Source organism: Nyctereutes procyonoides, unplaced genomic scaffold (assembly GCF_905146905.1).
Source record: "Nyctereutes procyonoides isolate TBG_1078 unplaced genomic scaffold, NYPRO_anot_genome, whole genome shotgun sequence".
NCBI lineage: Eukaryota > Metazoa > Chordata > Mammalia > Carnivora > Canidae > Nyctereutes > Nyctereutes procyonoides.
This window is the reverse complement of record NW_026575126.1, coordinates 66,107,620-66,121,724: the sequence shown is the minus strand read 5'-3', so window position 1 is coordinate 66,121,724 and position 14,105 is coordinate 66,107,620. Positions and strand designations below refer to the sequence as shown.

The 14,105-nt window shown below is 46.7% G+C and overlaps 1 protein-coding gene across 1 annotated transcript; it reads right to left on the bottom strand.

Moving 5' to 3' along the window:
- Window positions 1-41: 41 nt before the first annotated feature.
- ZNF12 (zinc finger protein 12) lies at window positions 42-13,472 on the bottom strand. Its single transcript, XM_055339579.1, has 5 exons — window positions 13,361-13,472; window positions 12,429-12,493; window positions 6,505-6,631; window positions 6,159-6,254; window positions 42-2,840 (listed from the first exon to the last, which is right to left on the bottom strand). The coding sequence occupies exons 2-5, from the start codon at window positions 12,441-12,443 to the stop codon at window positions 988-990; spliced, it is 2,091 nt and encodes a 696-aa protein (XP_055195554.1). The 5' UTR covers window positions 12,444-12,493; window positions 13,361-13,472; the 3' UTR covers window positions 42-987.
- Window positions 13,473-14,105: the final 633 nt, after the last annotated feature.

Sequence of the window (14,105 nt, the reverse complement as noted above, 5' to 3'; positions counted from 1 at the left end):
AAAACAACAGATGGAGAAAAAAAAACTGATACAAATGGAAATATTTTAAGTACTTAAATATTTTAAGTAAATGTAACTGATAGAGTACAGTAAATACTATAGGCGCTTCTTAGACTACTGGAAATGTCTGGCAGTAACATCTTAAAATTATCTATGCGCTTTTCTACCATATGCATAGATTTCTAACTCTTGCTGACTCAGATACAGTTGAACATGTTATAAAGACATTGGCTTCTTCACAGAAGACTTAGTTCATTAACAACAAAGACATTTATGAACTCCAGGCAAGAGTACAAGAAGCAGCATACTTTATACTATCAGATGTTAGTTCAGGGGCAGTGAATATCAGGATCCTAACATGGTAGAGCTATTTAAAATGGGCTACCTTACCATGTATTACAAATTATTCTAATAAGGATACAATGACTTTTCAAACATGATTCAAACTGAACATACATTTCATGTAGCATCCTAAAAAGCAAGCAAAGAAACTGAAAACCCCTCAAAAATGTTAAGTCCTACATTCCCAGGAAGCACTCCCATGTGAGTGTAAGGTTGCTATGCTGTGGTCTTGATTACTATCAGGTGGTTTTACAGCTTCTATTTACATAAGTATCTTTATCTTCTGTATTTTTGTTTTCAAGAAGCTTAATACTACATCAGAAGCATAACATTTTGTAATTTCCAAAGGAGTACATTTTCCACCTTCCTTAAAATGGAGAGATTTTTCCCTTGGCATGAATTCCCTGATATGTAAAACAGTTTGAGTCCACGGTGAAGTGCATACACATTCTAAATACATATATATTTTTACTCCTGTATAGTTTGTTATCCAACAAGTCCTGTGGTCTTGGTACAGTTGGGGTTTCTACCCTGTGAACTTTCAGGCTTCAAGTCTAACACAAAGGCTTGTGCAGATCACCCGTGTAAGCTCTGATGTGGGTCAGCAGGAGCTGCCCACTCACCACATGGAAAGGTTCTCTGACTTCAGAGAAGCCTCCCCACATCCAGTACATTCACATTCCCTCTCCTGTGAATCCGCTGATGGCTATTGAAGGCTGATTTGTGATAGAATTTTTTCCCACACTCGTTACATTCGTAGGGCTTCTCTCCTGAATGAGTCCTATAGTGTACAGTGAGGTATGACATCCGAGAGAAGGCTTTTCCACATTCATTACATTCAAAGGGCTTCTCTCCCGAATGGATCCGATGGTGGATGGTGAGATAGGACATCTGAGAGAAGAACTTCCCACACTCGTAACACTCATAAGCTTTCTCTCCTGTGTGTGTCCTCTGATGTCTGTTAAGGGCTGAATTCTGGCAGAAGGTTTTCCCACACTCATTACATTCATAGGGTTTCTCTCCTGAATGAATTCGATGGTGTATGGTGAGGTATGACATCTGAGAGAAGAACTTCCCACATATATAACATTCGTAGGGCTTTTCTCCCTTATGTATTCTCCGATGTCTGCAAAGGGCTGAGTTCTGGTAAAAGGTCTTCCCACACTCGTTACATTCGTAGGGTTTCACTCCTGAATGAGTTCTGTGGTGTATAGTGAGGTACGAGAGCTGAGAGAAGAGCTTTCCACACTCAGTACATTCGTATGGTTTCTCTCCGGTGTGCACTCGCTGATGTCTCATGAGGGCTGAATTCAGGTAGAAGGTTTTCCCACACTCATTACATTCGTAGGGCTTCTCTCCCGAATGAGTCCTATAGTGTACAGTGAGATAGGATAACCGCGAGAAGAATTTCCCACACTCATTACATTCGTAGGGCTTCTCTCCGGTGTGTGTCCTCTGATGTGTGGTGAGAGTAGACTTGCGGCAGAAGCACTTCCCACATTCGTTACACTTGTAGAGCTTCACACCTGTGTGAATTTTCTGATGGTCATTAAGTGCGGACTTCTGGGAGAAGGTTTTTCCACAGTCATGACAAACATAAGGTCTCTCTCCTGAATGTGTTCTCTGGTGCTGTGTGAGGTGCGTCTTCTGACAAAAGGATTTTCCACAGTAACTACATTCATAGGGCTTCTCTCCTGAGTGAGTTCTCTGATGTTGAATGAGGTGTAACTTCTGGTAGAAGGTTTTCCCACATTCGTTACATTCATAGGGTTTCTCCCCTGTGTGTGTGCGCTGATGGACAGTGAGGGTCCCCTTCTGGCAGAAGGATTTCCCACACTGATTACATTCATAAGGTTTCTCTCCTGTGTGAGTCCTCTGATGTATGATAAACTTTGACTTTTTACAGAAGGATTTCCCACATGCACTGCATTCAAAGGGCTTCAATTCCATATGAGACCTCTGGTGTGTGCTGAGGTTGGACATTTGCAGAAAGGCTATTTCAGATTCATTCCATTTATAGGGCTTCTCCTCCATATGATTAACAAAAACTGTATCCTTTTGAAAGGCTTTCTGGCATTCAATATATTCAAAGGGTTTCTCCAAAATATGAATGTTCTGATAAATACTTTCTTCATTTAGACTATAAGCTTCCCCATTTTGATTAAATTCATAAGATTCATCTCCTGGATGAGTTTTCTCAAGTTTAACATGGGGAAGTGGTTTCCCACATGCACTACATTCATCAGGCTTTATGCTTGCATAGCTGCCATCACTACTAATATATTCAGAAACAGATTTCAAACTCTTTTCACACGAGTCACATTTATAGGACATTTTTCTTGAAGGAATGGGGTTCATTTCCACATTAAAAGTCTTACCAAGAACATTACCTCTCTCTTCAATCAGGGTTTTGCTGTTGAAGGATACAGCTTGCCTTGAATATTTCCCTTCATTTTCCTGGACTCTTTCTACCAGATCATCAGCTTTCCAGACTTCTTCTAAAAAGAGGCAAAATTAACATAATTTTATATATCTTCCTACATAAGATATGGAAGGTGACTTACAGGCAAGCATTTCATTTTGGTGTAAATGTGAGCTCCATGGACTCACTGCAAGTGTACCTCTTTCCCCTATTGTTATGGTTTATAATAAACACGCACGCATGTGCACATACACACATATTTCTGAGGTAAGGAAAAGGGAAAAACACAAGCACATTTGATCTTTGCTACTTTTTAAGATTTTGTTCAAAACTGGATACAAACAGTAAAATATAAACACAGCAGTTACAGGGAAAGGAAGGACAGTAGATGCATAGCTGACAGGCAGCAAACGGGGTGAATGAAGGGTGACGAGGAGCACTGCCAAGGAGGAGTGGTGCACAGGCGCCTCAGAGGCATCAGGTGTGGAGGAGGGGACCAGCACTGGGCACCATACCGCTCTGCAGCAAGTTGGAAAAAACAACTATAGTCTCAGGCACCATCACCTTTTACTGAGATTTTGTGGCAACATTCTCACTGGCCTAGGTCATTCCAAACTATTTTGCCCAGATTCCACACAGTAGGGCCACATCAGCTTCTACCCAAACCCATGTTTAGAGTAGCAGCCGTGTGGCCAGGACTCTAGCTAATTGTGGTTCTATGTCACTTGGGAGGAGATTCCCAGGAACTCTGTATCTCCAACAGGAAGAATAAAATAGACCAGAGCATAACAGCTCTTCAGAAGTTTAAGGTTTTGTAAATACTCTACTGATGTTATGATTTAAACTGAACTCATTCAGACTATAAACTTTACCTGTTTCTATCTGGACATGTATTCTGGCTGGGTGACCTGGGGAGAGTCCTTATGTCACCTGCGGCTCAGAATCACCCACAGGTGACATGGAGACAATGGTACCTAAGTTATATGGTTGCTGTTGGATTACGTCAATTCATAATGTGCTCAGATCAGCATGTGGCACAAAACATATGCTCAGTAATGCAGCAACTGTTTTTCCCATTTTCAATCTCCTGGCAATTTCCTTAAACTAGTCTTGCCTCTGACACACTGGTGTCACTTAATTTTGACTGTGAACAGACTTCACCACTCCTGATTTTCATTTAGTTTCATTTTCACTTACAAACCTTAAAAATCAGATTCCCCAAATTGCTATTTTTACTTATCTTACAAGATTTTAGACAAACTTGACTGCTATACTTGCTTTCATCCACATCAAATGAAACTGTACTGATTGTGTCCTCCCAAGGATAAATGGAAGATAACATCTGACAAAGAATACTTTCCACCTAGATCTACAGTATGAATTCCAAACTGGGTTTATACTAGTCTACAAAGAATAACTTCTGCTCCAGAAAAACCAAGCTATTTGTTTGGCAAAGAGTGTCATCTGATATACCCAAGGGGGCTTGGGTGTGTGTGTGGAGGAGGGATCAACACTGGGCACCACACCACTTCATAATCACTTGGGAGAGATGGAGTACTATCTCAGGCACCATTAGCTTCTTCTAAGATTGCTGAGGTGCCAACAACGCCCAGCTCTGCTCTTATTGTTTTATTCAGTTCACTGGACCTCCACCCTGATATACTCAAAACCATTCAGGGAGTCTCCATATTAAAAAAAAAACAAAAAAACATAAATGTCTCAATTCCTTTCTCACCTCATTAATGTCATCTCCCCTTAAAACTGAAAATAATTACTCTCCATGCAATGACTGTCTGCTGTGCATCAGATCATCAACATTCCACATGAAATGCTGAGTTTTAAATTACACCATGCAACTCTCTTAAGCAAATCCGGTCTCTTAGAAAGTATGATCCTATTCCATATTTCCTTTAAACTCTTAAGTAGAAATCAGAGCAGTTGCTCTTAACCTGAATCCCATGCGTATCTTTCAGTCACCTGCAGAATAAATGGGGATGTGACTTAGGCATGCATATTTAGAATTGCTTATAAATTATTTTCCAATAGATGGACTAGAAAGTTCTTTCACCTGCCTGGCTCCTGATACTCAAATGCAGACTACAGATTACATACTAAGGGGCAAGGGGGAACATGCCCTTCTCTTTATGGGATATAATCTAGGGAAGAAAGAAGCTCAAGCAAAAAATATGTACTACCAAATAACAGATTACTTGATCAGACTTAACTTTTTTCAAGGTCTGGCCATGAGGTGGTCACCTTAGGAGAAGAAGCGACTGGAATAATGATAAGAGCTAGGAGGGAAAACGTGGAGGAGGGGGTGGAAATGCTGAGTTCCGTCTGGAAGGATGTGTTGTTATCTGCCAACAGAGCACACCCCTCTGAGGTAAAGCTCCAGGGACAATGAGCACATGAACAGAAGGCATTTAGGAGTGAGGGCCCCATGGAGTTTAGCAAGAGTTCTGTGAAAACACAGGCAGCACAGGGAAGAGGAGGAATCAACACTCCCTCCAGAAGTGGCAAGGAGTCACTGAAGGCTCCTCCTGGGCAGCCAGTGACAAGGTCCCCTGGAAACTCCAAAGAACACATCCTGCCAGTGCCCTGAGCAACTACCACAGGAGATATTGGAAGGGGGACAGGGATGGTAAAGCATCAGACAGTCAAATGACAACCCTAAGGACAGAGGTAGGAGGAGCACTTTGAAGAACTCAGGAACCAGAACCCACTGAAGGGGGAAGTAGACCCTTCAGGAAAAGGAATCATAACTCCTATATACCACACTGAGTGCCACAGAGGACAGGATGCTAGTTGAGCGCTGGGACAGAACAGTAAGAGACAAGAGGGGCAGGCAGGAGACCCAGACATTGCTGTCACCAAACTTAAGGCCTGGTTCTCAGGGAGGATGAGCAGCACCCAGGCATAGTGCCACACAACTTCCTGGCTCAGGCTCAGGATGGGGTTGAGAATTTGCCCTCGGAATAGTGAGCTGTGAAACTGGGGACAGAAACCAGTGTGAGGCATTTCACAGAAAAGAGGAAATAAAAAGGAACGTGGCAAGAACCGAAGAGTCCCATTAGTTACTTTTCAATGACAGATTTATGGACACCTGAAAACAAAGAACCCGCAACAGCGGGTGGCTGAAAATGCTGTGAGAGCGAGTGAGACGTGAGGCATGGGGGAAGGGGGACGTGACTGGTGAGGGCTCTGGGAAGGGGCACACATGGCAATGCTCTGCAAACCCAGATTCTCATATGGAAGAAGGTGCTGGGAGCGGGACCCGGGCTGCCAGAGCACACAGATGACTGTGTGTAGTCACTTCTGCAGCTTTGGGGCCATGAAGAATCCCCGGGAAAACCCTTCCAAAGCACCAATCTCCGCACTGCCTGCACTAACACACCTGGGTAACTCTGTGGTAGGAATTCTCCTCCTACTATCCATGGCTCTTCTCCTTGCTCCAACTTGATGATAACTTCCGGTTTGATAATGTGACAGCCTGTTAACAGAAACGAAAGAGAACTTGAGCCTGACTGCAGGGCTGCTGGGTCTCTGTCATCTGAGGATGGTGCTGCCTCATGACCAGCACCACACTTAGAACCTTTCACTGAGGAGGTAGAGACCAAAATGCCCTGCCTGGTCCCCAGAACAGGCCACTCACATCAGTCCCATCAAATTCAAAGTGAAAGTCGGCACATTCGAGGGAAATCCTGTGTATCTTAGCAATAGAGAAAGTGGGCTGTCCTTACCCACGGAGATAAGGTGGTTGTAGTTCTCCAGCATCACATCCCGGTAGGTGGTTTTCTGCTCAGGGTCCAGCTGCTGCCATTCTTCCTGGGTGAAGTCCACAGCTACATCCTTGAATGACACTGGCCCCTGTAACAGTACCGTGATCAGAACTGGATAAGGTGAAGGCATATGAGGACGAGAGCTTTCCAAGCTCACTGGTGAAGTTAACTATAAACACTGTATACCTTCTTTATTGTGGAAAGAAAACAAAGATATCAGAAATATGCCAAGATAAGTTCATTCAGTATACACAAAAAAGAAAATACCATCTTGCACTATAAGCCCGGAACAATCCTGGCTGCTGGGGACCCAAAGGCCACCAGATACAGCTCCTGCCCCAAGAAGCACAGGTCTGACCGGCACTCATAGAAATGCAGGATGCACTTTGCTCCCCCTTTCTGCTCCCATAATATTATCAATGTTAGCTCCCCTCTGACCTCTCCTGCTGCTCCTTCTGTCTCCTTTACGAGCTTCCCTGTTCTCTATGTCATCCTGAAGTTAGAGGGCCATGGCTGTTTTTGGTCCTTTACTCTTTCCTGTCTGCACCCTGCTGTGACCCTACAGGACCTCATGGCTTTAATTCCCATTTATATGTCAGCATGTCCCAAATGTATACCACCCACCCAGACTTCGCTCCTAAACTCCACACACATGTCCCAGATCCAAACTCACAGCCCGAAATTCAACTGCTGGTTCTGCTCACACCTGTTCCTCCTACAGCTTACAGGAGCTGATCTGCTATACTGGCCACAACTAAGCAACGAGCAAGCTCGGCAAGGAACATTCCAATGTTCCAATGTGTATTTTATTGCAAGGTAGGCATACACAGATCTGACCACGGCTGCCATATGAATTGTCAGCAATTGTTTGGTTTAGCTGTTCCTAATTCCCAGCCAGGGAATTCGGAATCCCCTTTCTTCCCATTTACACATTCCAGGGGGCCAGGAGCACAGTTCTGAAGAGGGCAAACAGCTCATAACAGACCCAGAGGCTGCCCAAACCAGACCTTTAAATGTGGGTCTTCTTCTTCTTTTTTCTTAAAGATTTTATTTATTTATTTATGAGAGACACAGAGAGAAAGAGAGGCAGAGACACAGGCAGAGGGAGAAGCAGGCTCCATGCAGGGAGCCCGATGTGGGACTCAATCCTGGGACCCCAGGATCACGCCCTGGGCCGAAGGCAGTGCTAAACCGCTGAGCCACCCAGGGATCCCAAATGTGGGACTTCTGAATACTATTCCACTCAAATACACTGGCCATTATAACGTCCTGCAGTATCACTAACTCTAAGATAAAACTAATAGTAAGGCTTTTCACATAACATAGTACCCGCATCAAATGGGCTAATCCATGGAAAGCCCTCAGCAAAGTTCTCTGGATATAATACATACTTCTCAATGACACCTATGTATTACTGTTGACTATCTGTTATGCGTCTTATTGCTCTTTCCAAATAATGACAGAAACTAATCAGAAGACACAGAAGTTTAAGCAACTAAAGGAAATGCAGGTATCAAACTTATGCGGCCACCAAGGAAAAAATCATAAAGCAGTGTCAACGTGCTATTAACAAAGAGGCCCCAAGGATTCTGACAAAACATTGAGGAAGGAGTGGTGTAGAAGGCAGTGAAGGGAAAGGCGTGTCAAGGTCAGGGGCCATTGGAAAGGACCATATACTCTTCATGACAACTGGAAATCTAAGCTTCTTGATGTGGGACGATTGAAGAGTACAGAATGTGTCCTGTTGGCAAGATTCCCGAGATGCCTGGTCACTGGAACCTGTTATTCTCCCAAGGTCCCTGGGATGAGAGGACATCCAGGGGCCACGTTCTGCTGGCCTGGGAAGGGTAAAGGTGCTGGGGTCAGAGCACCAGCTGCTGGTGGGGCACTGAGCACTTTATAAAGTGGTCCCTGCCCAATCCAAACCAATGTGTGTGCAGAACTGGCCCAGCCTGGCCTGTCAGAAGATGGTCTTGCAGAGCAACAGTGAGCAGGTCTTTGAGGAGCTCTGCCCACCCTTCATTCAGACATCTCCAGCTAAGCCTGTGGCCACCCTGATGAAGATCGGAGCCCAAAACTTCACAAAATGTACAATTTGCAAGGGTATTTTTTAGTGCTTGCATTTCTGCTTCATTAGGAAATTTTTTTTTAAATGATAGTTTTTGTTGTTTATGATGCACATAAAATACACACACTGTTGCTGCTTAAAAACAGCATTATTGTGAATGTTCCAAACTGAGTTTCTCTTTACTGATTGGTGTGAGTCACTTGGCAAGTTCACACTCACATGCAAAGGGAGGAGAAAACTGTATTGTTCTTTCTCCAGCTTCAAGCAAGCAGTTTTACAAATATTTGAAACTCAAAGAAAATGGGCTTCAGAAAACCTGATTAACGAATTAAGAAGCCAGCCAGAACTGCAGATATTTAGGGATTTAGGTGTGTTTCAAAAGAGAACAAACCTTGATGTCTTAAAAGAACACTGAGTATAATTAATATTCCAGAGATAGCTTCATAATCAAGAACTCGGAGCTGGCTACGTATCTTCACAGAAGCTAGATCAGATGTGTTGAGTGAGGATACTCTGTGACTGTCTCAATTTGACAGTGCTGCTCCCTCCCCTGCCATGGGGTCGGGAGGAGGGGGTGGTGGTAGTTGTGATTGATGACAGGTTTTCTTTACCCTTCTGAGATTCCTTTCACAAGGAAAGGTAAAGCACTGGCACTGCACCAGTAAAAACTGAGAAAGAATAGACCTCAGAGGAGTCTAGACAAAAATCCAAGCACAAAGGGACTCTAAAAAAGAGCCTCTGTGTGCCACAGCCACCTGTGCGTGTCACAGACGTCACTTGCATTGCTGGGACCCAAACAACAGAGACAGCAAGAGCCTCCTGGGGCCAGAAGACCGTAGTCCACGGGGCCCCACCGAGCCAGACTCCTGAACATCCAGGAGAAAGGACATTCTCGGACACACGAGGCCTCCAGAGTTCGGAAGTCAGCACACCATGATGTGGCCTATCCAAGGAGAACAACTGCAGCCGTCCTCCAGAGCCAGGAGAGGAAAACAAAATCTAGAGGGAAGCATGAGAGCATAAATTCCTCCCCACTTGCCACCATTGACTGTGAACAAAGCCATGGCACCAGTGCTGGCTGAGGAGGGTACTCTGAAACTAGGAATCCTATCCTCGCAAACATGCTCACCTTGAGAAATTTTAAAAATGTATAGTATGCAACTCATCAAAATGAAAACATTAAAAAGTTAAATGTTAATGCTGAAATGAAGTTAAGTTTTCTACGTAATGAAGATACATAGCCAGCTCTGAGTTCTTTCAGTAATGCCAAAAACACTGACGTTTGGAAGAAAATGCTTACTAATGTGATTCAAGCAGGAAAAACACACAAATGTTCAAGTCTACTGTGTAAGTCAGTAAGAAAAACAAAGAACAGTATTGTGACAGAAAGCCTGGCAGTGGGCATGAGCAAGCACTTCTTTGTACAAAAATCGAAACGGGCCCGTCTAAAAAAGCCACAGGTTGTATGACTCCAACTGAACAACTGTATGAGTCCTTTGAACAACGCAGAGCTTAGGGACACTGACCCCACAGCTCAAAGTCCACATACAACTTTTGACACCCCTCCCCCCAAATTAACGACTAACAGTGTCCTGCTGACCAGAAGCCTTACTGGTAACATAAACTTGATTAACACGTGCTTTATATGTTATGTGTGTGATAAACTGTATTCTTATGATTCGGTAAGCAGAGAAAATAGTAAGAAAATATCTTTATTGGTACTATGCTGTATTTATTGAAATAAATACATGTATAAGTGAACCCACACAGTTCAGGCCATTCTGGAAAGGGCAAAATTATACACACAGTGAAAAGAAGGTGAGGGGAGGGAGGAATGAATACGTGGTACCCAAGGAAGGAGCTTTTAGGGCGGTAACATGTTCTGTAGGATACTGTCACGGTGGACACACGCAATTATACAGATGCAGGACCCGAACTGCACAACACAAGCCGTGACTTCTAACATTAATGACAGGCTTCAGATAATAACCCATCACCACTGACCCACCCAAGGAAACAATGTACCACACTAAGATGTTCACAACAGCAGGGAACTGAGACAGGGAGGGGTTGATGGTCTCCCTGTACCATCTGGCTAATTTTCCTACCAACCTAAACTGCTCTAAAAAATAAGCTTACTAATTGAAAAAAAAAAAAAAAGAAAGAAAAGAAAAGAAAAGAAAAGAAAAGAAAAGAAAAGAAAAGAAAAGAAAGAAAGAAAGAAAGAAAGAAAGAAAGAAAGAAAGAAAGATCTTCCAAACATGTGAAAATATACTTAAGCTCACTGGTGATTAAGAACAAACCCAGGGCCACCCATGTAGTATCAGGGCCTAGCCCAGCTAGAACACCCAGGCCATACTCCCACTCTGTGTCTCACCAACAAGCCAAGCCAGGTCCCCTTGCTTCCCCACCCCCACTCCCACATTTCCTGCCACTCACTCAGGGAGCCCCTGAGGTGCTTTCTGAACGGTGGTAAAGCGATGTGATTAACATTTTTGGAGAAATGCTCAATGTGGAAAATATATTGAGCCAGCAGAGGAAGGAAGTAGCATAGAACGGAAACTTCTTTAATGGTCCATGGATGAAAGAACGAGCAATTTTAATGCGGCAAGAAAAGGATGAAGGGGAAGGGAGAGAAGCCACTTACAGGTACCAGGTACCACAACAACAAGGATAACACAGGATGGAGAAAGAGCTCAGAATGAATCCCATTCTTCTGGACAGAGTGACAGGCGGGGTAATGGAACAAAGGGCGGCCGGGGACAAGAGCAGAAGGCAAGGGCAGGGGGCTACAAATAATTACTTCTGGATCTACTGGATCTATTAACCTGAGGTGTCCTCTGGACAACCTCCATGGAAACGCTGGCAGGTGGCCATGCAGAGGCATCTGGTCCACATGGGAGAACTAACATAGTGGGTGGTTCAGAGCACTGGAGGTCGAGGTCTGACAGGTGTAAAACAAAAAGTCATGAGTGGGGGTGCAAGAAACGACACATGGAGAGGACAGAAGTAGCAGTCAGGAAGAGAGCAGGAGAGGCTCGTCACTGAAACCAATAGGACAGACTCTGCAGAGGGAAAAGGCGGCAGAGTGGTCAAAGGCAAGGAGTGGCTCGACCAGGTCAGGTTCTGGGAGGGGCTGGGCAGAACCGAGACTGTAGGCTATGGGAAAAACATGAGTGGGAAATAAGCAATCCCTGCCAGAGGTGTCACTGCCCAGTCTGAGAGGCAAATCAGACAGATGATCAGAGAGAAATATTTAGTGAGACTTACTGGAGGGTGGGAAGTCCATTCCTCGAGATTCCTCATCCTACCCCTGGCTTGAGCAGTAAAACTGATACACTTAGGGGATGCTCTTTTAGTTACCAGAGAAAGTATGCACTGGGAGCTCCCTGGACAGTATGCCTCCTTTACATGAGGCAGAAGTAAGGCACCACTGGCCATGGTTTAGGGACTGTCACTTAGGAAGCCTGTTCACAATTACAGCAAAACAAAGAAATCGCAAAATGCACAAGAAAACAAAACTGTTTCAGCAGGTACATGTAAGTCAAGCAATGAATAGTATTTGTCATTTTTTGCAACTAATCTCAAGCACAAGCAGCGTTCGTACTTTAGCGTTAAGGGCTCTGAAGGATCATGCTATCCGCACATCTGAACATGACAGAGGTGCTTGCTGCAACTCTGGCACTCCGCGTGCTACCCAACCATACCTCTCTTCCCCTTCTACCTTCGCATCCCCACCTTAAAATCTAAACTCCTCACCTTGTAGGGAATATTATATAAGCAAGTGTGGAATAAATTCATAAACAGAAACACTCACCACAGATTTATTCATTTTCTACCGCTCTTGGAAAAACACAGAGGACAGTGAAAGTAGGAGCACACCTGGAGAAAGAAAAGAGAAGTAATGAAGTTTTGTGAGATGGGGATTGCCAAGGAAAGTACTCTCAAGGAACATTCCTTAAAGGACACCTATGTGACACCATACCTTGAAACCTTCAGAAGTGACTGGAAGAATGAGGGGGCATCTACCACTCTGTAGCTCCCACCTGACCATGTGGCAACTGAGTGAATATGCATGTGTCTCACTAGTGAACAAACACTGAATCATACTGAAATGATCCTCCACCATTAAATACAAGATAAAACAAGATAGCCTCTTACATTCACCTATTTTCTTACCACCTCCTTTAACTATTTAAGATCAGGACTGGGTGCTCTCAGCAAAGAGATGGACTCAGGAACGATGTTTAAAAATTATTCATAAGAACATAAGTGTACTGTTGAAAGGGTCTTTTAAGAAACTTATCCTCACTTAACAGTACAAGGCGGCCAGCACGCGCGCCCAGGAGCCCAGGCCCGAGAGCAAGCCCACCCACGGACCCCGTCGCCCTGGACAAGCCGCCTCCCTTCTCAGGCCCAGGCTCCCCCTCTGTCAACCAGGCAGCCGCAGCCCGGCCCTCCTGGCACACCGGCCCTGCGCTCCACCGGCAGATGCCCCAGGGCACAACGCAGCCGGCTCCGCACACACTCCTGGGCGCCTAGAGACCCGTCTGGAGGCTGGACGGGGCGACGGCGCAGCCAGGGGGGGACGGGGCAAGGGGAGGCGGGAGCCCCTTGCGCCCCCGGGAAGCCGGGACCCCACGAGTCCCGCGTCCCGGGGGAGCGCCCATCCCTCCCCGCCCGCGCGCGCGCACTCTGGCCGCCCGGAAGATCCACAACCGCCAGGAGGCCCGCAAGCGCACGACCTACCCCGTCGGGACCCGCCGAGCTGCCCCGAGGCTCGCGAGGGATCCGGGGCGGGGGCTGCTCCTCCTGCGCCTCCCGGGGCCGCCGTTCCCGGGGCGCCGGCTCTGGAACTAGCGCGCAAACTCACTTCGGGCCGACCACCCTCCGGGGCCCCAAACGGCCGCCCGACGCCTCGCCGTCCTGCGGCCGCAAACCGGCCGGACCCGGGCCCCGCCGCAGCCGCCGCCGCCGCCGCCGCCGCCGCCGCCGCCACTCGACCGCCCGGCTCCTCCGGCCCAGGCCCGCGGGCTCCGGGGCTCGCGCTGGGGGGATCCCGCTCGCGCCTCCGCCCGGCCCGCGCGGACCCGCGCCCGCTGGGTGCCGGCCCGGCCGGACGGCGGACAGCCCCGCAGGTCCCGGGGAATCCTCGGCCGCCGGAGGCCGAAGCCTGGGAACCGCGGCGAGCGGGGACCTGCGCACGCACAGGAAGCGAGAGCAGCGCGGCCGCACTGCGCCTGCGCCAACACGCACACAGGCCGAGCTGCACATGCGCACCACGGCGCCGCCGGCGTGCGGCCCGGGTCCTGCGGGAGCCCCCTGGGGGAGCGGCACAAATCCCCGGACTCTGTTTCCCGGGAGTCCAAGCGCCCACACGCTAGGGGACGTCTCGAAAGTCTCCACCTCCTCGGGTGGGGAAGAGGCACCGTGCTCAGAGGATTGACCATCCGGACCTACTGCCCAATGGCCCAGTTGTCTTCGCTCCCGTGAG